The 22,987-nt window shown below is 36.7% G+C and overlaps 1 protein-coding gene across 2 annotated transcripts; it reads left to right on the top strand.

Moving 5' to 3' along the window:
• The first annotated feature begins 5,221 nt into the window (after positions 1-5,221).
• On the top strand, positions 5,222-20,863 carry LOC120342194 (protein TANC2-like). Of its 2 annotated transcripts, none has more exons than XM_039410915.2 (29): positions 5,222-5,427; positions 11,189-11,294; positions 11,509-11,660; positions 11,789-11,978; positions 12,066-12,250; positions 12,357-12,544; positions 12,625-13,067; positions 13,240-13,449; positions 13,546-13,658; positions 13,862-14,031; positions 14,182-14,308; positions 14,473-14,803; positions 14,910-15,028; positions 15,203-15,369; positions 15,460-15,598; positions 15,677-15,960; positions 16,047-16,227; positions 16,304-16,468; positions 16,591-16,694; positions 16,778-16,871; positions 16,985-17,127; positions 17,439-17,609; positions 17,809-18,015; positions 18,102-18,237; positions 18,374-18,436; positions 18,543-18,851; positions 18,986-19,210; positions 19,371-19,581; positions 19,867-20,863. In XM_039410915.2, the coding sequence occupies exons 1-29, from the start codon at positions 5,409-5,411 to the stop codon at positions 20,465-20,467; spliced, it is 5,553 nt and encodes a 1,850-aa protein (XP_039266849.2). In that variant the 5' UTR covers positions 5,222-5,408; the 3' UTR covers positions 20,468-20,863. The 2 variants fall into 2 exon arrangements, with proteins under 2 accessions (XP_039266849.2, XP_039266848.2); XM_039410914.2 differs by lacking the exon at positions 5,222-5,427 and adding an exon at positions 10,381-10,641.
• The last annotated feature ends 2,124 nt before the right edge of the window (positions 20,864-22,987 follow it).

The raw sequence follows: 22,987 nt of genomic DNA, 5'->3' as shown, positions 1-22,987 counted from the left end.
GTACAGTTTTAAATAAAATCAGCTGTTAGTGATGAGCACCAACAATCCCTTAGAGCTTTTTATGCATTAGTGGAATTTAAAAAAGGATAGTAGGTATATTTGGCTTACGATATGCGAATATCTATGAATGAAAGAGTATATTTTTAGCACTGTTACAGGTACTTTTCAGATCATATTATTATGGACAGAATGGAACATTGAGTTGCATGAAATTGAGATTCAGTTTGAACAGTTTTCGTGTTTACCCACAGCACTTCCAACACACAGAGCCAGATAGATAACGTCATACTATCGATTCGTGATCTCATTTGGATCGCATTTGAAATACACATTCTATTTGATTTATGCATTCGCTCGATCTGCTCCCAGTCCTCAACAGTACTTAATCCCGCCTCTTAAAATTGGGTTGCGCTTTGAGATCAGCGGTTGTGCTCTTGTAAGCCCACGGTACTCATTATCAAATACTTAACCGCACTTATTGTGAGCTCTCGAAGTTTGAAGTTGCACACTAATTGGTATGGTTCTTAATGGATGATATAGAAAGGCCGTGAATAATTAGGTTATTAGGATTGATAAAGAAGTGCAAGAAAATAGGTTTTATTTTCAATATTATAGTGCTATTTCTGTAAAGAATTTGGCAATATTTCTGAACATGCATTTAGAAATGTTTTCATAATTTTTGGTATTAACTCATTCTCTACATATTTCCCATGAAAGCATGATGCCTCAAGTTATTGTAGATTCAACTTAACTCCCCATTATTGCATTAAAATCTAATTGGGATCAAGATACTGTTACGTAATCTGAATTTCGATGAGCAGCGGTATGTTTTACATTGGGAAAGATTACATTAGTATGAAAGCGTAACACGAGTTCTGATCTGATATATCTTCCTCTCATGAATATTTTAGTTGGAATGCGCAAACTGGCAACAGAGTTAGCGGACGTCATTCTTTGTGAGGAAAAGCTGAACAGAAGTATAAATAATGATCAGTCTTATTGGGAAACACAGTGAAATATTATTTAGAGGCTGAAAACCATTATCATTTTAGAGAAAAGATGTCGGAAATCTAAAAATAATAACACTATACGATCTCTGTTTTGTGATCTCACTGATTTCAGTATTAAACTAACCCTAACCCAACGATGACAAGGTTAGGGGTTAGCAATTGAATTCTATGAGAATACCTTCATGAGATCACGTTAAGCATGTTGGACCACGAACCAAAGAAGTTTTATAACGCTGAGATCGCACACCAAAGTGGCACCCTTGATTTTTTATTAAATATAATTTATCTTATTCGGATATTTTGTCTTTCGCATGCTATATATGGTATACCCATTTTGATGGCAGTACCATACTTGTCTTTTCACAAGTTTAATTTTAAAACATTTCTCGGTCATTATCCCATAGTTGGTACTCATGTTTAGTTTTTCCGCCTACTTGTATATAAAAGTAACGTTGTGATCATTATTAGGATTTGAACACACATGAAGATGGGTGAGTGATGTCTAATTGACGAAATTCCGCGTATCTAATATGTTGTTGATCGACGTTGCTAAAATAACTTTTGACTAATTCATTCAAATTTCGTCTCACAACACGTTCCGCTTTCCTCATTAGAAATTTACACCGTGAGATTTATTACACAACTTGTTTGATGTCTGTTCAAAAATACATGAACCCTTAATATATATAAATGAGTATTCAACCACAGAAATTTTAAATAGTTCATATAAAGAGCAGAAACAAAAATATGAATATAAGTGAATCACAGGGAAACATCGCTTTCAACTCTTCTGTCATCTTTTTTTCTCGTCTTGTGGGAAACTTGTAGTATGTGGGCTTGGTTTCAGTAACTCGTACACAGTAATCAGTGGTCGTAACAGATCGCTACCAAGTATTATTTCTCTATCTTCGTATTAGTCCTGACTTCGTATCGATTTTACCAACACGCCCACGAAATTCGAGACATTTCGGTGTTGTTTCCCAAGTATCACAACGTTTGTCTGTGACTGACCCCAAATAATCCGATTTCGTATTTGACTAAGGGCGACGTGACCAAGTTATCAGCCTTAAACGGGTAGATTTGGAAACGGTCATTCACCCATGTCGTTATTAATCACTTTGACTCTGGGTTACGCATACTGGTGAAGTCGTGAGTCAACACAAACACATTCTTTTTTGGGGTGAATTTACATTTGTACACGTGCATAGTGAATTGAATTTTCTCCTTCACGTTTTATGTTTGTTTTTAAATTTTAAGATTAGAATTTTTGGGGGATGAGAGAAGAAAGGATCTGTCTAAACGATTTGAAGATTACGCTGGGGTCAAGGGGTAACACATAGGGTGAAATATAAAAGCAAAAAACAAGCTATCACGATTCCCTTGGGTAAATTAAATTGTTGTATTATGAATAGTTCCAATGTTTATGTAAAAATATTCACTTAATAACAGAATAAATACTTAGAAACCGATTAGCCATATTTCGCATTGAAACGGACAAGATAGTTGGCAGGTCAAATCAAAAGTTAGATCATAGATTAATGTCAAGTTACCTTTGTCCGAGTGTTTTATAACTGGCTATTTATAGTAAGAAACAAGATTATAACATTATATCCAATCGCCCTCGGCTATTTTTTCTTAAAATCCTGTATCGTAAACCGTCAGGATTTAAATATGCGAGATGTGATAAAAACATGGTTTCTGGAATGTCACGTGAACATGCATGTCACTCAAAGAGTAATCGCAGTTTTGTAATTTCATTTTTGTACAGTAGCCAAGTCCAGTTACCAGACATGGCTACAGTAATTCCTCTATTTTGCCTTAAAATATTGTATTGCAATTTCGATCACCCTCTTAATAATTATCTTCATAATGTCACAACTTGATACATTATAATCCATCAACAATAATTCGAAGTTATGCATTTTCAGGGATTTCCATTTATCATAATTTCTAGCTAATATGCATTTTTTATATTAATTAATGTATACTTGTCAGATTATTACATCCAGCATTGGATCAAACATGGTCTGTGGGTATTGACGTGACTTGCGCAGTATCCATACTTTGTAAGTGCATTAAAAATTACATTGCGATAAAAATAAGTGAAGGTCGAATCTTGCGAAATTCCAACGTAATCTCGGTTGGATTCCTGGGAGTCGAATCTGGCATTTTCTCGTGTGTGGCCCCGCTCCAGTCCCAGAAAACTCCCCGATAACTTGTAATCGCGCGATTGCTCGCGAAAAATTAAAGAACTGGAATATGTCTGGTAACGTCTGTAAAACATTCAAAGCGGAAGTTTCATGTGAACCTATATTACATTATCCGAGATGACGTTATGCGATCATTTTTGATAATTCAATCTTTCTGTATTCTTGGTTTGAGATGCACGACAACTGGAATCACACTGAGTTTTTGTGTGAACTTCTTGGTTTGAGAAGTTTTATTTTAAACATGATGGCATTACCGTGAAATCTTTGTGTGTTATATCTTGGAATTTTGACAAACTTGTTGGTGATATTTATGACCGTATCCGGTGTGAACTATTCAACCTAAATTAAAAAATCGCTTTATAATAATTCCAATAAATATTTCTTGTTGGATAGCTTTCTATCGCAGACTTTATACAAACAGTCGTCACTTAATGGGCCTATCAGCATTGACAGAAAATTTACGATCGGTTATGCTGGTTGCCTGCGAAACAGAGGTTGCGACATTTTATTCTCTGGATTTCTGCCGAACCATATAATGAGACTACATGTTACGTCGTTTTGGTTGAACGGTCTCGAGTTATTTGCTTTTTATATCACGTGGCATACGCCCTCGTCGGAAGAAAAATTTCGATGCGGTCGTAATGCTTGCTCATTAAAACCTTTTTTGTCTATTCAGTTTTGACATTGATTCTGCACCAACTTATTTAAGCTTCGATATAGAATTTCGAATTCCAATAAATAATTAACTTATAATATTTAATTATTAAGTCTATTACGATAATGTGGGATTATTTCAGTATCGGATTATGGTGATTACATAGGTCTTTTTTTTCGCATATTTTGAAGTTGAAGAATATTTACTTGAATGGCGGTGCGATAATATTGCAAAAATGTGGCGAAGTAACTTTTAGAATACCGAGCAACAACGCCTACTTGGAAGTTTTGAAATTATCGGACCGCGACGAAGAATGTCTATATCTTCGCTCGACGGGACCAACGAACATTAAATAATTGGCCTTCATAATAGAGAGCGATATCGCATCGTATATGCGAGACCGTGGAATTTTAAACAACGACATAAAGAAAATAATCTAACACAAGAGAGGTCATGCTTAAAGAACTATTTTTGCCCGAAGGGAAAAATTCAGGTACCTGAACAATAGCTAGCTCCGTCTCACTCTCGAAATGGAATACGTCATCTTTTTACGAACGGCGAGCGATTTCGACACAACACGCGTTGCTTAGCCATAGATCGCTGACGATTAGGCGAGGCTAGACGTGAGTGCGATTTCTCCGCACTTTTAGATTATAATTCGCAAATTTGAGGGAAAATTTGAAATTTTAGTTCATATTTTGGGTAGAAGGATTAAAACTTAGCTTTATTACAAAATTTTAGTTATTTTAGGAAGGCGGTTTATTTATTTTTTATAAAAGTTTCCAAGCAGGACAGCCAAAAAAACAATAATTTATGGATCGAATTGGATTATGCTGATTAATGTCAAGTACTCATAGTTGAATTACATTCAATACGGGTCTTTGTTATTAGGTTTCATAAAATATACGTTTCAGACAGTAAATCGATGTGTTGCAGACAAAATATATATTCAGGTTATTTTCGTCCCTTTTTAAAGATTAATGCATAATTAAAAAACCATATGCCCCAGAAATACAGATAACGCCACAAAGTACGGATATATTTTGAAAAATAGAGATGGATTGTAATAGTAAACATTACAGTTCAACTCGCAGCATGTCAGGCGATAAATTTAAAAAGGAAATATCCAACTTCTTAATCCACAGGTCGGCAGTCTTTAGACTTTGAAATAGACCTTGCTAGGTGTCGAATTTGCGTTAGGCAGTAATAGCTGTCAGATTTTGCAGTTTTATTTTGCCTCAGTACCTTCAGCCTTACTTGTCCCATAAAACGTCACACCTCAGTCTGTCAGTCGTGTAGGGAGGTGCTAATTTTCTTTTCCATCATTTTTACTTTTATTGTTGCAGATATTACCTATAAATCATAATCGATTATTTATAACAATTTGGAGTAGCAAGGCTGTATGCAAAGGATTAACATTTCATGGATTTATTGACATCTGAAAACTTTTCCGGATTTACATTGTAAGGCGACACCGGTTCTTAGCCACCACATCGCGGCGAAAACCGCACCGAACGTCCGACGTTCGTTTTCATGGACACAAGTAGTCAAGGTAAGATATTCACATGCATGTTTACAGATATATTTGTGGGCTTCGTTTTTTATCATTTAAAGAACGTCTCTTGATACATATTGGAGCAGACGTATAACTTTGTCACCAACAATTAATTTCAAAATAAAATTGAGTACAGATTGAAATTGCGTAAATCACTTGAATTTATCTTTTACTATTTGTATTACCCTGCCAACAATAGTTTTGAAATTTTCCAAAATTCTCGTGACGATATGGTATAAAGTTGCTGAGTGCGTTCAAATTCATCCATCTAACGTGAGGAATATTTAGTTTAGTGTAACGGAGGCACACCCTCGCCACTTCAGTAAAAGCACGTTGGATGGTATTCTTAGAATAAAATAATATGACGGAAAAGCGAAAATTTACGATAGGCTCATAAATATCTCGATTTGTTGAAGATTAGGTCGGATGACTAATGCTTGAAATAATAAAAGACACTTTCTCCATGATTCATATTCTTCCACGAAGCCCATAGTCATTGCCGATTGACTATTTCACTGATTATTCTCATAAAGACGTTGAATTTTTCAGTTATCTGAATTTAACTTACCATCAATGACACGTATGATATCATGGTAATAAAATGTTTCTAAAAATTCGAATTTGGCTTTTAAACCCATTAAAATTGGGAAATGTAGACTTTGCGCAATCGGACGATTTCAAGTACAAAATTTGAGCGAGAACGACATATAAACGGGTCATAAACATGACCAAACCTATTCGGCTGTGATATTTTATCAACTTTGCTGCCTTGCGTAGATACCACGGAATTCCGGGTTACCATGGTTACATAAAAACAGCGGTTTATCAATCGTTGCTACCTGCACCTTATCAAAGCATGTCAATCGTGAACGATTAAAACTTAAACATGACGCAATAGACATACGATAAAGAACGTTATGCCACAAATGGTTCATACATGGTGTTTCATATTGTCCAAATGCTCTTTATGAAACTGCATGTAAGATGGATTCTCCGCAGATGTTCACGGGCGTATGTGGTATTGCTAACAATCAAGTATTAATGAGCATTCAATTGTATCTTAACGTAATGTGGTAATATGGGTAGTTTTTATGTAAAGAGAGTTCAGTATGATGACGTACTTTCCTCGCTTCTGTTTGTTTAAATTAATTGACAATAGAGGAAACGAAAGTTCTATTGATTATGTTAGCATCATTGCCAAGGATATAACAACTTGAAAGATATTGCTTATTTGTAATTACTTGTTATGTCACCTGTAACCTAGAAAGACAAATTTGCGTATTCACCATCTGAATATTTGCATATTTGCAGAGACTCTTTATTGTAGGCTAATTTATGCAAAAGCTGATATCACGCTAGAATTAATGGAAGGCTATAAAAACTGTAAAAAAAACTAAAAAATGAAATCTAATTATACGTAAATGTAACCATGTCGTCATCAGTTAACTACTATGTAACTCACGACCTAAATTGATGCATTGTGTCCAAGCGTAATTAGTACTGTGGGTATTAAATAATTGTTGCAATATAAAACCAATATATTTGTTGTTATACTTGTTATCAAGTTCGATGTGGTAAATTTATAATTGCTTTCGATTACAATTAACTAATGGCGGCATTAACTAGGCAGCTGTGGGAATTCTATGCAATCGTATCATCGATTTTGCCATAACAATGATGTAATTAATTCAAATAAAATCGATAATAAGGGTATTTGGAGAGATTACACAGTGGAATGCCGCAGGGTTGATACATCAGAACGATATTATTGCCGATCTGGATCTACATAGGTTATATCGTGAAACACTATAATTTAGACTTGCAAATAATTTTAAGTTTGATTCAGGCATTTCTGATGATTTTGAACAAAAGTACTTTCCATGAAAAATTATCGACTTTCAAACAATCATTAAGATTTATTAGTACGACCCTTATAAGAAAATTTCAATGCGAGAAGGAAATGCCCAAAAAGGAATGATCTCTTTACGCTTTATGCTTGATCAAGCTTAGTTTCAGGTTGAATGGTTCGATTTATAGTTCGTCCGAATCACTTTCATGTAAAGGTGTTACCAATTAGTTTTATTGTGCAATCGTAAATGTCAGATTCTTGCCATATATATTAGAATCTTATTTCATATGGTTTACCCCATTTTATGATATATTCTCATATCGTATTCCAGTTTTATTTACTTTACGTGCGTCACACACCTCAGAATATCGACAAACCGTACGGAACTCAAACACATGTAATTCATTAACAGGTTTAACAGTTGTAAGACTAGCCATGGCAGAGTGGAACATGAATCCCACGCAACCAGACTATTTAAATGCCAATCAAACGATTGCTTCCATGATATCGCGATCTCCTGTCTCATTCAGTCTAAAATAGTATATCACGTTGAGCGATCTACGCTTGAAATAGGCCCAGATATCACGCATTGCTATTGATAAACACAAAAAAATGAAATGGCCAGCATGTCTGTCTGCATTCCATTTCGACATCGCTCTTCTTGACTGAAAAATTTTATTCATTATTACGCGAGTAAGTATGGTCCTCGCAAATGATATTTATTATTTTTACCGCAACCAGACATCTGGGTACCATACGCACTTCGTCTTTTCCGATTTGGCTTTCACCCTTTGTTTAAATTTCGCCCCCTTTTCCCTAATTCGAAATAGGATAGGGCTGATGCAATTCATTTTATAACGTGCGCCCCATTTGGGATGAAATATTTTCTCCTTCAAATTGTCATTTGGGAAATTTTTTAATGAACCTAGCGTTTTGGTTCCGAAATATCGAAAATGAGAAGTATACGCTTTAAATTATATTTATATACAACATTCCTTGATGACTAAATTTGAATTTCTAGAACATAGAAAGTGTAGTAAATAAATGTAAGAGTGTATTTTATAAATGGAAACGACGTACTGCTTATGATTTTTTAAAAATAAGAGTCGCGCGTGCGAACCATTATCTTCTGTTTGTTCATCAGTCATAAATACGATAACCAGACGAGGTAGAGATTTTGATTTATTGTTGTTAGCGCATTTATTCAATGTACAAAAAAATTACCCACGGTTTATTGTGAAATAGTATAAATACATTACAGACTAGTACAGACTTTAAATGGGTTGATTAACCCTGTGAATTTGAACAACCAGTCGAAATTTGCGGAAATTACGACGTCTGGCGCAATGATAAATTAAGAACTATTTGGTGGTTGATAGTATCAATTTCACGAAATGGACGAGAATTTGAAGCATTTGAAGCTTAACCAATGCAGTAGAATATGTTAAATTTATAAGAAACAAAAATCGAAGCGATGCTCATCTCGGATGTAATTGAATTAAAAATAAACCGTTGTTTTTCTAAAGTTAGCATTCGGCGAAGATATTTCCGATTTCCACCTCGTTAGTTCCAATGAGTCGGGGCAATCGCAGACGAATATCCTACCATCACAAGATATATTCATTTCGGAATATTTCCCAATATCGTCGAGTCAACAAGCAAAAATGATTTCCGCTACGGCACATATTGTTTTCATATTTGTTTTGTGCGCGATCAATTGAAGATGCCCGACGATGGGCATTCAAAATTTGTATTTCGATATGACGAAATTGAGATAGATAACATGCCGTTTGAAACTACGACGCGATGCTGGTTTATCAACACGAGAGGATCGTAAATACGATTCCCAGTGATTGGGCGTGTTCATGAAGTGTCGTACTATTCAAATGGCGCAATAAAACACGTACAGTCGAACGAATATACAATTGTTGGATACTTGTTAAGTGGAATTATTCATAGTAGTATTCATATTGTTATGCGCGCTGTCGGAAGATTTTATTCGTTAGTTAGAGGCCGAGGAATACGATGGATTGGGTAATATATCCTATCAAGCGTTTTCTGGATAAAAGACGCCTCGCTTCAAAAACTTTTTCTCTGGTATGTGGATCCTGAACCTGCCTGCAAGTCTGTGGCTAAACCGTAACAACACACTGAGCCATTGTTTTTTAGTTCACGCGGTGTCATAGCGGGGTTCTTATGCCGTAATGCTAAAATATTCAACGCGTTCAAATTTCATTTTGTGTTGTGAACTCAATCACCTCCCCGTTCTTAAGATCGAGACATTAACAAAGCACTATGTAGGATAAATTCATTCCTAATCCAAAATATTACAGCCTGTATTGTTATGTAGGCTAACGAATTACCGTGCAACGCATTTTTTGTACCGACAGATACCCCGCATACCAGACGTTATATCTAAGGTTAGTCTGTCTTCGGTCTTCAGTAGATCGTCGGCGATGAAGTACATAGACAGTTGTAGATCTAATCATCCTCAGATCGTGAGCGTAACACAAGTTAGAGGTACGGCTTGAGCATAACCTGGAAAGTTGCAGATGAAAATTTTAAAAGTTGGTGTATCAAAAACCGCAGATGACAGCTCGGGGTACGAACGGCGCCTTTTTGGGGAAGCATACGCTTTCAATCGAGCATAGCCAGATTAGGGTGCATTCCTTTATGGCAGGTTGCGGCAGACTGCTGCCAAGAAAGCAAGCCAAAGTCAAACCAGGGTTTAGTTATCGCTTGAATGCCAATCACATCATATTCATCAACGAAATTTTGCAGCAGAATAATTTCGATAAAATAGATACATATTTATTACCATAGTTTAAAGATATTTTCAAAAGTAAAATACATATGGTTCGATGCCAGAATTTCAAGCTGGATATAGACTTAGGGGAGCTGATTCGGTAGTCGACCTGGTTAATTTGCGCACTTACGCACGTCATACGTCACACGCTTTATTAAAATAAAAAGTTAATGAGATTTTAATGGGAGGATTTATCATTAGGCCAAATTAATTTGGAAACAAACCTAATCGACATATGGAGTAACGGAGTTGCAGCAATGCTCGCGGCGGTGTAATAACTGAGTTATTATGTAGTTGCCATGGTGAAAGCACTTGAATGTGCCAGGTTTGCGGTGATGAAACACAGACGCCTGTCAAGTGCTTGACTTTGTGCTTCTACTTGGGGCTCAAGAGTATCGATTCAAATCTAAAAAGCTTTCCTACATTAGTATAAATCGCCATTAGCATTTCGACTTCGTTGCAGATCGTTGTTTTAGCGTAACTAATTTACGACATTGTACTGATTACTGTAGATTCATAGAAAATACAATGAAGCTTAAAAAGTTCAAGTATAAAAGTAAGTATTCACATTCGGTGGCTTGTATTCGTATTTTTTCTTTATAAAAGCCGTGTTATAAAAATATATTATTGAATATTCAAAATTTATATAAATCCGTGAACATTAAATACACAATAGTAGTGGGAAAATGCGTTTATCTTATGAACCATCGATGTTTTATAGCCAACTGTAGTGTCATAACAAGGGCCGACAGAGCTGTAGGAGCGCTTCCAGAAAGTTATATCGTTGTCGGTTATTTATTCCGGTAATGGAATGTGCAAAAGAAGGATAAAATAAATATATTACTTAGTATTATACTACCATAGCAATTTATCTCTCTCCCGGGAACCTTCGGGCCTGTCGGGTCAGCATTGCTTCCGAAATACAATTTTTCCCACGGTAGACGTCGATGGCGCATCATTAAATCTTTGAAGAATGTTGTTTCGAGGTCGATCTATAATAACTCTTAACTTTTTACTAGTTAATTGCTTGTATTATATTATTTTAAAATAAATGTGACCCATTAGCGATAGCGGAGTCCTACAAAATTTCTAATTTTTTTCAGAATCACGTGATATGAGCAAGCAGACGACAAAACAAAGTGCTGAAGCGCCATCTATCGAGGATCAAGCTTTGATGACTCGGTTGGGATTGCTATTGGGAGACCACAGGTAATGAATAGTAAAACATTTGTATGCGATATATATTTCCACATGAACTATTCGAACAACTTTTGATTCCAAAAAATGAATAATCTATTCAAATAGAGTTGTTGCGTAATTACAAAATTTGTGCTTGAAGTCATTTGTGGCATCACTTGCGCAATGCTTAATATTGAATCCGCACGATGATAGTAATTTGACCATGTCCTTTATACCAATATAGAGTGAGTACAGTGAAAACACAAACACATATTCACCCAATACTGAGCCATCACAACCACAGCAACACTATTTCATACGCAAGTTACGAAAGAAGAAAGAGAGCAGCGAACTACACAACGAGCCCGGCCTCAACATTATCAGATAAGGGAATAGGTAAGTAAAGCATTCTATATAACTAGACAGGCGCTATCCATCTTTCTCGGTGTTGGTGTCAACCAGATTTTATAAATAGTCTTCCTTTCGAATTCTTTTAGTTTATCGTCTGAATAATTTACTTACAGGCAGCAGTGTTGGCTCATTCGACTCTGAATTTCGCAGTAATCTCTCAACGCTTGCAGAATCCGGCATTTCTGCAAACCGGACTGGATCATTAGATTCCCGCACAACAGATATTGTATCGCATTCTAGAAGTGACAGTGGAATTCCGAGTCATTCAAGAAGTTCGTCAGAGATTTTATACACAGACAATACGTAAGATTAGATTATTATATCTTAATATAATGCTGTAATGGACTGATATCTTAGTATATACTATTTTGACAATGAAATGATTTACAGCGCCGACGTTTCAAAACCGAGACTTGCAGAACAATACGAAGAGAAACTTTGGAACGTTGATCCACGACGTAACAACGGGAATAATCAACAGTTTCAAACTTCAACTGGTTTCAGACCACGCATCCCATCAGCAGGAAGAATCCGTAGGAACGGGGAAAAGTCAACTGATCCTTCAAGGGACAGAGGTATATAATTATGTTCTGGTCATTTATAGGCTTGAACTACTATAATGACTAGAAAAGCGATTACCCGTATCTATAGGTACAATAATGGTGATTATTTTTAAAACAGTAAACTCGGCATCTGATGTTATGAAGTTACCGCAGCTCTGCCTAGACTCTCCACCGAATTCAAAAGAACCATCAATTCACTCAAGTCTATCGTCGTCCAGATCTATTACACCAGCTGCATCAGTGTGCGAAATTGCAAATTATAAGCTGATGAAGCGTTCACTTTCTTCCCAATCAAATGGGACTGCTGTAAGTATTTTTCTTTAGTTTCATTTTCTCCTGAAGAAATGTTTAAGAAAAATCTTCTATAAAATGCATTATTCATTTAGATCTTTGATTCGGAACCACTCCCACCACCTCCACCGCCACCTCCTTCAGGAGAATATTACGAAGACAATTACAGAAACGATCTTCCGCCACCTCCACCTCCCCCACCGATTCAGGATGACATCGCTAGTAATCACTCACGAGCATCATCAAGTGACAGAACACTATCAAACGACATTCACTGCCAACAATATAGAGAAGAAAACAATAACTTTTTGCATCATTCTCGCGTCACAGGAAAGCCTCCGATCAACAGTAGACCTGGGATTGGACACCCGCAACAAATGACGCCACAAACATTGATGATACGATCAAGCGCTCAACAATATGCACCTGGTTATGACCCAAGAACCCCAAACATGATACAAAGGTTGCGAGCATCTTCAGGCATGGTTAGGTCTACGCCGAGCCCACACGACGATCCAAGATTGCCAATGCAGAACTGGTAAGTTAGGATAAGCACATTTACCTGAATTTTTTTGATAAACATGTAAATCGATACCTAATTTTTCGTGGTGGAAATGGGAAAAGATTTCATCAAAATTCATGAATTAAATGCAATAAAATCACGGAATGTCACGATTCATGTCTAAACATGTTGTCCTTGATTATTGCAGGCCGCGTCATCCAGATGAAGTCATGATACACAATCAGTTAGTATCAAGTATGTCAGCCATGGAGTTAGACAGAAGCAGCATATCTCACAGCAGACAAAGTTCAAGTAATTCATCTTACGCTGGGCCACAACTTTGGGACGAAGCACGTCCACATTCTTTGTCAGCTCCGGCAACAAATCCGATTGTGCAAAGTTTGCTTCATCGACCTAGGTAAGTCGTAAGTTCTTTTGCCCGTGAGTTGGTAAAAATAGCTCGTAAAGCCTCATGTTTAATTTTTTCCTAATATTTACATGTATTTTATTTCAGTGCAAGTTTCGACAACAGCGGCTTTCATCGTCGTGTTGACAGTAGATCGTCAACTCGTTCCAACGAAAGAAGACAACCATTGAGTAACGCTTCATCTACGAGTGATATGAGATGTAAGTTTAATATACGCCGAAAAGCATCTATGAAATCAGTCGAACCCAGAACAACAACGTGCGATTTATATAGCGTTCAATTTTTTTTCTGTAATCGACGTGAACACTGGATTTCGAAAACGCACAACACAGCATATATATTATAATTCAATATTTGAAATTTTCACCATTCAGTTTAATTTATCCTCTTGTTTTGTTTACAGCTATAAGAATGGGTCCAGCTTACAGGCAATCAAATACCGGTTTGCAGTCATTGCAATTTGATTTACCATCGGTTGTAACTTCGGAACAAAAATTTGTCGGCCGTGAATGGCTCTTTGGAGAAATCACGAACCTTTTGAATACCGCAAACTCCAAAATCAACAAGGGCGTGGTGAGTAGTATTATATTAATAATTCGAAGTTCATACTTTGTGGTGAAGCATTTCACAACTGGGTTCCTGGTAATGTTCTGGAATATTCATTTTCTTGCTTTATTTTTATTGTTGATTGACATTATCACTCTTTAAATCCTTCCCTTTTAGATTATTTATGGAAGTGAAGGTACAGGAAAAACAGCAATCATACACCATTTGGAGACATTAAGTTACCATGGCAATAAAAAATCGGGATATGCCGGAAGTAACACGACTCTAAGTAAACCGGAGCACGGTGAGTTAGTAGCTTGTAATAACAACACCGATATTAAAAAAAATTTCACTTTAGAATGAGTTCAAGAAATCTTTTGTATTGGATTATCTAATATTCAGTATTTAGTGTTGCTATCGATTATTAATTATTTTATTATCTTGCTTATAAGGAAATTTTTCTTTCAGAATCACTTCATAGAGTTGGAAGTATGAACGCATCGTCGCGGTCTGGGAGTCCCCGCTTACATCGTCACGCTATCAATCATTCTAACAACTCCAGTAGGACGGCCAGTCCCGCTCTTGGTAATTCTGGCAACGGAAATATTAATAATAAACCCGGAAGTCGGAGCGGAAGTCAAACTTCATTAAGTGGGGAAGAAGCCCAAAAAAGACTTTCCTCTCAAGTTGTTGCATTTCATTACTGTCAAGCTGATAACAATACAACATGCTACGTTCCAGAATTTTTGCACTCAGTAGCTGCACAATTGGTTCATGCCCCTCAACTTACAGCATATAGGTAAGAAAAAGAAATTAGTCCTCAACCACCCACCTTTCAAAATGTGTTTACGAAAACCTGTTATCATATAAATATTCAAATAGTCTAATATTTAATTATTTTACAGGGAGTTATTGCTTGAAGAACCGAATTTGCAGAATCTTCTGAGCTTGAGAAATTGCATACAAAATCCTGGCCATGCCTTGGTTAAGGCTGTATTAGAGCCATTGGCGGCCCTGAGGCAAGGTGAGCGAACTTTTCCAAATATCCATTGTTTTGTGATCCAAATTGTCAATTTTAATTGAAAAATGCCCAAATATTAAAAAAAATTGCTTTACTTGGTTATGTGATAACTTGGTATCTCTTTACAGCTACAGATTTTGCTCAAGCGATTTGAAATAATTTGAATATATATTTCAGCACGTAAATTGCCTCGCATCAATCTTATAATATTATTGGACGGACTTGGCGAAGCTGAACAACACAGACCAGACCATGGCTACTCCATCTTTACATTTCTTCATCGGTACTTGCCAGATTTTCCAGACTTTTTGAAACTAGTTGTCACTTGTCGCACACAGGATAAGGTTTGTTTTGTTTAGTTTATTCATTCTATTTATCTTGTACTATAATCTACTGTTGATTATCTATTTCTCTAATACCTCATTATTTTGCAGGCTGTAATGGAAAAAGTTCCCTTGTTTGAGTTGTCGATTGACTTGGAATCTAACAAAACCGATGTCACTCGTGATCTCCAATCATATATATGTCATCGAATGGCCCAGTCGAAATACTTGAGCAATTTGACTCTCATGGGTAACTTTACGTCTATTTTGATAAAAAAAAAGCACAGTGGAGTTGAAACTTTATATAAATGAAAAAATCCTTTTGCAGGAAAACCAGACGCTGCCACAACACAAAAGTTGCTTACGACACACTTGTTGTCGAAATGCGATGGTAATATGCTATACCTTCGACTGACCCTTGACCTCATTGAAAGCGGAAAGTTGGTGCCAAAGAGTTCGGGATTCAAGGTTATTCCGGTTAACGTCAGCGAAGTGTTTCTGCTAATGTGCAATCTAAAGTTTACTAACGCTTCATCGTTTGTAAGAGTGAGAGACATTATGGCAATTGCAATAGCTTCACTTTATCCTCTCAAAGATGAACAAATTTATCAGGTAATATATTTATCCTCGTGAAACTAATTTCAATAAGAATACAAATATACTACCAACTGTATAATAAAATGTTTTTTATTTTTCAGACTTTGGCTGCTGGATATGTAGCAAATGAACTTTCCCCTGAAGATTTCCGGCATTTGATTGAGTCAGTATCCACTTTCCTTCCACTACGTTATTACGACAATAGAAGATCATTCATTCACTCATGCTTTCGGGAATGGTTGATCCAACACGGAAACGCGGAAGACAACCAAATGGCAACTTGTAAGTTGTTACTGCATTGCATAATTGCAGACACAGAATTGTTTTCATTGTTTTAAATTTCTCAAATTAAATTCAGACTCTTCGTCGAAAAAGTTCTCTGTTGATCCCAAACGTGGACACTCTCTATTGGCCACACTGTTGTCAAGGCAACCGCCGGCAAGGTTGAATGAACACGCTACTTTGGAACTTGCTCATCATTTACTAAAAGCAAGAATGTTTAGAGGACAGTCAAAAACTACCGGTGAGATTTTTTTCGTTTTGTCAAGTCGGGGTTGCAAATACTTTCCCAGGATCAAACAATCTGCCGTAAAAATGCATGAAACTATCGAAAAAATTATGATAGATTGTTTTGCTTCTTCACAGGCATGAACTCAAACGATCTACATGCAATATGGATGGCGCAGTGCAGCGGCCATCTAAATGAAAGCCTGGCAACAGTGAGAAATTTGTTTTTCCCGAATATAAAGGTAAAGATTTTCAATCCATCTTTTGTTGAATTTATATGACACGTTGTGTAATTTATAATACAAATTATTTTGTGTCGTTAAAGGTTTCAAAGTTGTTGCTCACCAGCGGGGCGAATCCGAATACAAGATCGCAAGTTCTCTGCGATGCACCTGTCATATGCGCTGCTGCTCATATAGGTATGTTTCGTCGATTCTTTCGTTTCTCCAAGAGGTTATGATATTCGGGCAAATCGAATTAATGAACTACCATAATAATTATATGTGATGTAACTCGTCTTTTTGATATTCAGGAAGTATCGAGTTTGTTGAATTGCTTCTGATGCACGGCGCCAATATTAATATGGCGGCAACAAACGGTATGACATGCCTGGCATACGCAGCAGCAGCTGGACATCAGATCGTTGTTGAAATACTACTAAGACGGAAACCAAGAGTACGTATTATATATTTTGTTTTTATTTCTCATTATTTTAATCAAAATTGCTCAAAATGTTCTGAACAATTAGATATGCACACGAAAATAATTGTGGTAAAACATTACTTGTTTACAAATTGCATGACCAATGATCTAATTTTAATTTGGATGTTGGTTTTATGGTATATTGAACATTCTGAGTTGCAGAAAATCGCCTCGTGGGTAATATTTGGTGATCAACAACTTATGGTATATCATGTTAGACTTGCACGAGATTGACACAAGTATATTGGCAAATTAATTTATAGGAATATACTTATATTTTTCAGTTGGATCTTGTGGATAAAAACGGACATAGTCCTCTTTTACATTCCATATCTCGTGATCATATCAAAGTTGCCGTTACTCTTCTTACTTGTGATTTGTACGTTTCACCGGAGCAAAGAAAATTTTCTGCTCTTCAAGCTCTTATCGCGGCCGCGACAACTGGAAATAGACGGGTAACTACTATACATTCCCATGTATATTTCTAAAATACCAAAATATCTGAAAATTTATTATTTATTGTATTAAATGAATGAAAATTTTAGGATTTGTGTTGCGTTTTGGAATTCTTATTTAAATTTCTTCACAGCTTCGTTCTCTCGGGAATTTCCTGATATACAAAAATAATTAGAATTTTATGCCTTAATATTACAGCTCTTGGAATATCTTCTTGACCACCCTGACCCTGCTCTGCACTGCGATCCCGACAGCGTCGACCCCAACAGGGGCGAATCATCACTGACTGCCGCCGCTTCCAGGGGTAAAGTGGCAATATGCGAGTACCTGATTCGCGAACGACATGCCAGTATTGAACTTCGCAACAAAGATGGAATGACACCACTTATGTGTGCTGTCAAACAAGTACGTGGCTAATTTCCATTTCTTCCTATATATATAAAAGTTCTGTAAAAACCCAATCTAATTGTTTTATCTTATTCATACTTCAGAATCAATGGGAGACAACGGAATTAATTTTGAGTATGGGAGCAGCTTTGGAAGGTGCAGATTACGCGGGTCGAACACCTCTTGTCATAGCTGCGTCTGGTGGCAATGTCGGTATCGCCGAGCTACTACTGTCCAGAGGTAGGCAATTGAGTTCATTTTTTACATATTTCTTGAATCAGAACAACTACAGGGAAGATTTCTGTGACTTAATCTATTGTTTTATACACCATGCCGTGTAACCTTTTCTGTAAGGCATTGTCATTTCTTTTTTCAGGTGCGAATGTTCATTCGGTTGACAAAGAAGGACTTACCGCTCTGGGATGGGCAGCTTCGAAAGGTGGGCAAACTATCCCTTCGGACGATTTTAAACAATAAAAAAAACGTTGATTACCACAATGAGAATAACGATGTAATTTGGCTAATCATTTTTAAAATTATTTTAGGTCAACTTCACTGTGTCAGATCTCTAATAGAACGAGGGTCAGACGTTCGCCATCCCGACCGTCACGGACGCACGCCATTGGACTTGGCGGCGTTTTCAGGAAATGAGCAAGTAGTGGATCTACTTCTTAACTCTGGAGCAGATTTTGGACAAAGCAACGACAATCATAACGGCACATCCGCTCTTGACCGAGCAGTTCACAGCAAGAACGTACCAGTGGCAACACTTCTTCTTAAACGTGGCGCCGTCATCAGTGGCACAACTTGGAAAATTGCAGGAGATAACCCAGAAATGTTAGCCGTGCTTCTAGGTAAAACTATATTCTCTCCATATATATCCTCCTATGGATTCTATTTTTCGACATCCTCAATTATCCAGAATTGTGTTTGAGATATTAGCAATGGCGGAGATAAAGTTTTGTTCAATTATGTTATTTTTGTACAGAAAAAAACATAGAAGATGCAAATTTTTTGTACAAAGCTGAAAAATTCTCTGAAGCGAGAGACGTCTATTTCTCTGCACTTACCTACATGGGTGAGCCCATAGCACCCGGAAAGAATGTGTATGAAAGCAGTACAAGCCTCACACATGGCACTTTGGGAGAGTTTGTCTCTGTTCTGCTATTGGGACTCGCGCGATGCGGTAGAAAACTAATGGATCTTGAAATAGGTAAGGTTTGCTGTATGTATACGAGCGACGGATGATCAAGATTAGTTATATTGTTATGATAGATCTATTTAGGATAGTTCATACCTGGGATGACCATCGTAATGCACAAACGTGCCGAAGGAAATTTTCATTTATTGTAATAATATTTTCGTAATTGCAGCTGAAATAGCGGCGACAAGGGCGTTGCAGCTGAAACCCCATTGGTACGAAGCACTTTACGTGCGTGCTCGCGTTCGCAGGGAGACTTCGCGCTTGAGTGCAGCTCTGCGTGATATTGAAGAAGCTGAGGCAAACGCTCCACCACACAACAAAAAGGAAATCGCAAAGCTATTGGAAAGAATAAGGGAAGAAATTAATAAATGTGGTAACAGGTAAGCGTCTGAAAAAATATATATAAACTTTTATCAAACAGGGTATAATTGTTTATGGAAACGCATAACAAAGTATATTCTAATAACTGAACGACGTTACTAAAGTTATTTCAATCTTATTGTAGTTCTAACAGACATATAACCCTATATTTATGGATATTCAATTTTTACCTTCTTTATTATTATTGGGAAAACAAGATATGTATGGTAAAATAAATCGGTTATATAAACTGTCTGATCAACTTCAAAATCATCGTGTAAGATAATCTTGACCTTTCTTTCCAGAAATTCAATCAGCGAATCAGTAGAAAATACTTTGAAGATTCCTGGCGAACGTCATAATGGAAATTCAGGACCGATGCGCCGCCCCCGAGTAAATTCAGCATCAAATTTCAGCAATTCAAATAATAATAACAGCAGAACAAGTCGTTCTCCTTCTCCATCGTTGGTCCAACACGAGTTTCAGGGCTCCCATTCGTACCAGCCGCAGTCTAATCTGAACCAGTATCATTATCAACAAGACGTTCGATATCCTGAACACTTGCCTCATCTCAGTCGGGAGACAAACCAATCGCACGACAACATTGGCGATACTAGAATGAATTTGGTATATCAAGATGGTAGTCGTGGCCAATATCAAGCACAAATCCCGTATCAACATCGTGTGCCACCCAGTGCATCAGCGATACATTATGATTCTGTGGAATTCGCACCCTCTGCTGGGACTCCCACGCTACAACAACATCCTTATTATAACGCTTCTTTAAAGCCTACAACGTCAAACCAAAGTTTTGCTCATAATACAAATGTGCCAATGTCAATGCCTGGCCCTCTATCCCAACGGGGAACGCCTTCTTGTAGGCGAACTATTGCAACTGAATTATAACCTTCAATATCGTAAGGCAACTAGAAGATTGGAATAAATCCCATTTAATATTAACGTCATTGCCAGTTTCCTACAACTATGATTGATTTTTTGATGAAATAGATTTTACTATTATATTTGCTTTTGTTTCAATTTCTTTTTCTGCCTTTCGATGTTCCTTCTTATTTTTTTTCGTTATGTACTGTGCGATATAATGTTTAATTTGCATTGAACAATATTGTTCTATTATTATTTAAACCAGCCGTAATATGTAATACTTGCTTTTTTGGATTTGAAAGTTCAAAGATTTACCTTGGTTTTAGTGATCTGTATTAACATACGCTCGCTGTCTACCGGTACTTATTTAAAAATATTATTAAGCAATAAAATGATGAAATTACAAAGCACTCTACCAAAGTTGACTGTGCCGTAAGTAAGATAGATTTCACTTGGTATCCCCCATCAGGTGACACCTGGAAAACAAAGTTGTCTTGCTAAGCTTATGCGCAATCCCCAATGTTGCAATTAAATGGTCTGTTTATATAAAATAATCAACAACATTCATGGCGTACTTGTATCACAGTTTAGTCTTTAGAATATTTAAGTCGGATACGAATACGCACATTAGTAATTGATATATACAGTGCTTCAGAAATTGCAGAAAGACGTTCTCTAATCGTATTACAAAGTACAAATCAGTGGATGAAAACGAGCACAACTGTACACACCTGACTAGCTATTCCCACAGCAAACATTCGAACTGGGAATCGGGCGAGATGGACGGAAGACCTGACAATTTGGTCGTTAGTTAACCTAGCTAGTACCCCGTTTAACCTTAGAGCGATCTGTAACGCTGTGGAGTCGTAGAAGTGCAATAGATTGAAACAATCGGCTAATCAGATGAGACGACAAATCTTCCCGTCGACAACGAGGGAAGGTAGTTGAAACAAACATCAACATTATGATATCCATATGCGGTGAGCTTCCATTTGGTCGATGGAAAATATGTTATAATTGGTAATGCTAGTTTTGAGCCTTTAATATTAATAGTACTTTTACGAATTCGGCCAAACAGGTTTAATAAATAATCGCCAGAGAAACTGCCCAGATGTATTAATGGTACATCGACCATCTCGAGATAAATATTTACGTATGCGTATTGGTAATCTGGAGAAGGCCCGAGGAATAAGTGAGAAATCGTCTAGTTACTCTCATTTTTGGAATAGATATGTAACGAAATAATTGAGTATGCTACTGTAGCGTACCGGCAGTCTATGTAATAATTATCCAAGTTCAGAATATCTTCCAATATGATCTGACGTCAAGTTTCCTCCCATTATTCACTTCAATTTATACTATTTTGTTCTATTTAATACAACCAAATACTCCAATAAAATCAATGAAACGAAAAGCATACAATAAAAATAACAAATACCAAGCAGTACAGTATGAGAAAACAATAAAAATTAAAGACGGACTCTGAAATCGAAGACAACTTTCAATAGCAGCCAAAATAACCCCTATAATCCGGTACACTAAACCAGATACTTACAATTTGCAAAATAGGCTGAGAAACTCCCATGACGGGCATTTAAAAAAAAAACCACAAACAATTCCACAGGTGCACAAGATTTGAACAGCACTGTTGATAGCCAATTTCATAAATAGACTAAAAGACAACGCCAAAACAACTGTAATTGCACTGTACCGGTACTAAAACAATAATATCATCCTACTGTCTAGCATCAAAATATCTAACAATCCCAATCTAATAGTCATAAAACCAAGAGAAAACATCTTTGATAACCTACTTGAGACTTAGAGGCACTTTTACAGATATAAAATACCCTTAAACACTCAAAATCTAACTGAGACAATCACAACTGCACTACTGCAAACCACAGCATAGGCTAACAGGATACCAAAAAACAGATCGACAGTGTCACAGCGCCCTCAGGGTCGTCAGTGTTGAAAATACAAAATATAGCAATATTATCACATGACATCATTTGAAAGATAAAACAAGGGTCGTCACACTACGTTACACGAAAGTTGGATTGGATTCTCGACATTCGTATCCGTTTATCCGTATTAAATTGGTTCGTTCCCCGTTTACGATTCATACTGACGGTCTTTAGCAGGATATTATATTTCCTGGTTAATGGAATGACCTTGCTAACTTCCCTCATATTTTCACTGACATCCCAGCAAGGTTGAAAGCGGATTCATCAAAACGTACTGTAGGACTAGTAATAACACTAAATTGTTTTATTAGCATTGATTTGAAATGTAACTATAGATGCCATTTTTTCACATTTAGAGAATTTACATTTCTCAAAGGATTTTTTGGTATGTACAAAACACGTATGACTGTCAAATTGGAACCTGACGATATGAGAACAAGCCGGATGGTTGAGAAAATTGAAACGAATAAAGGGCAAAAATTTTATGCTTCAGGAATAGTAGGTCAAAATCAAAATAATTGTTGGAGGGGCGTGATATTACCATTGGTTCCATTACATTTGAACCCGTGTACATTTG

This window comes from Styela clava, chromosome 3 (genome assembly GCF_964204865.1).
Source record: "Styela clava chromosome 3, kaStyClav1.hap1.2, whole genome shotgun sequence".
NCBI classification, from domain to species: domain Eukaryota; kingdom Metazoa; phylum Chordata; class Ascidiacea; order Stolidobranchia; family Styelidae; genus Styela; species Styela clava.
The sequence above is the reverse complement of the archived record's forward strand: the minus strand, read 5'-3'. Positions and strand labels throughout refer to the sequence as shown.

Excerpts from the sequence above, each read along its gene's own strand:
- LOC120342194 (XM_039410914.2), top strand. The coding sequence starts at position 10,614 with ATGAAGCTTAAAAAGTTCAAGTATAAAA. Across the intron at positions 16,469-16,590 it reads AGGACAGTCAAAAACTACCG|GCATGAACTCAAACGATCTA; the intron begins GTGAGATTTTTT and ends GCTTCTTCACAG. Across the intron at positions 18,016-18,101 it reads TTATGTGTGCTGTCAAACAA|AATCAATGGGAGACAACGGA; the intron begins GTACGTGGCTAA and ends TTCATACTTCAG.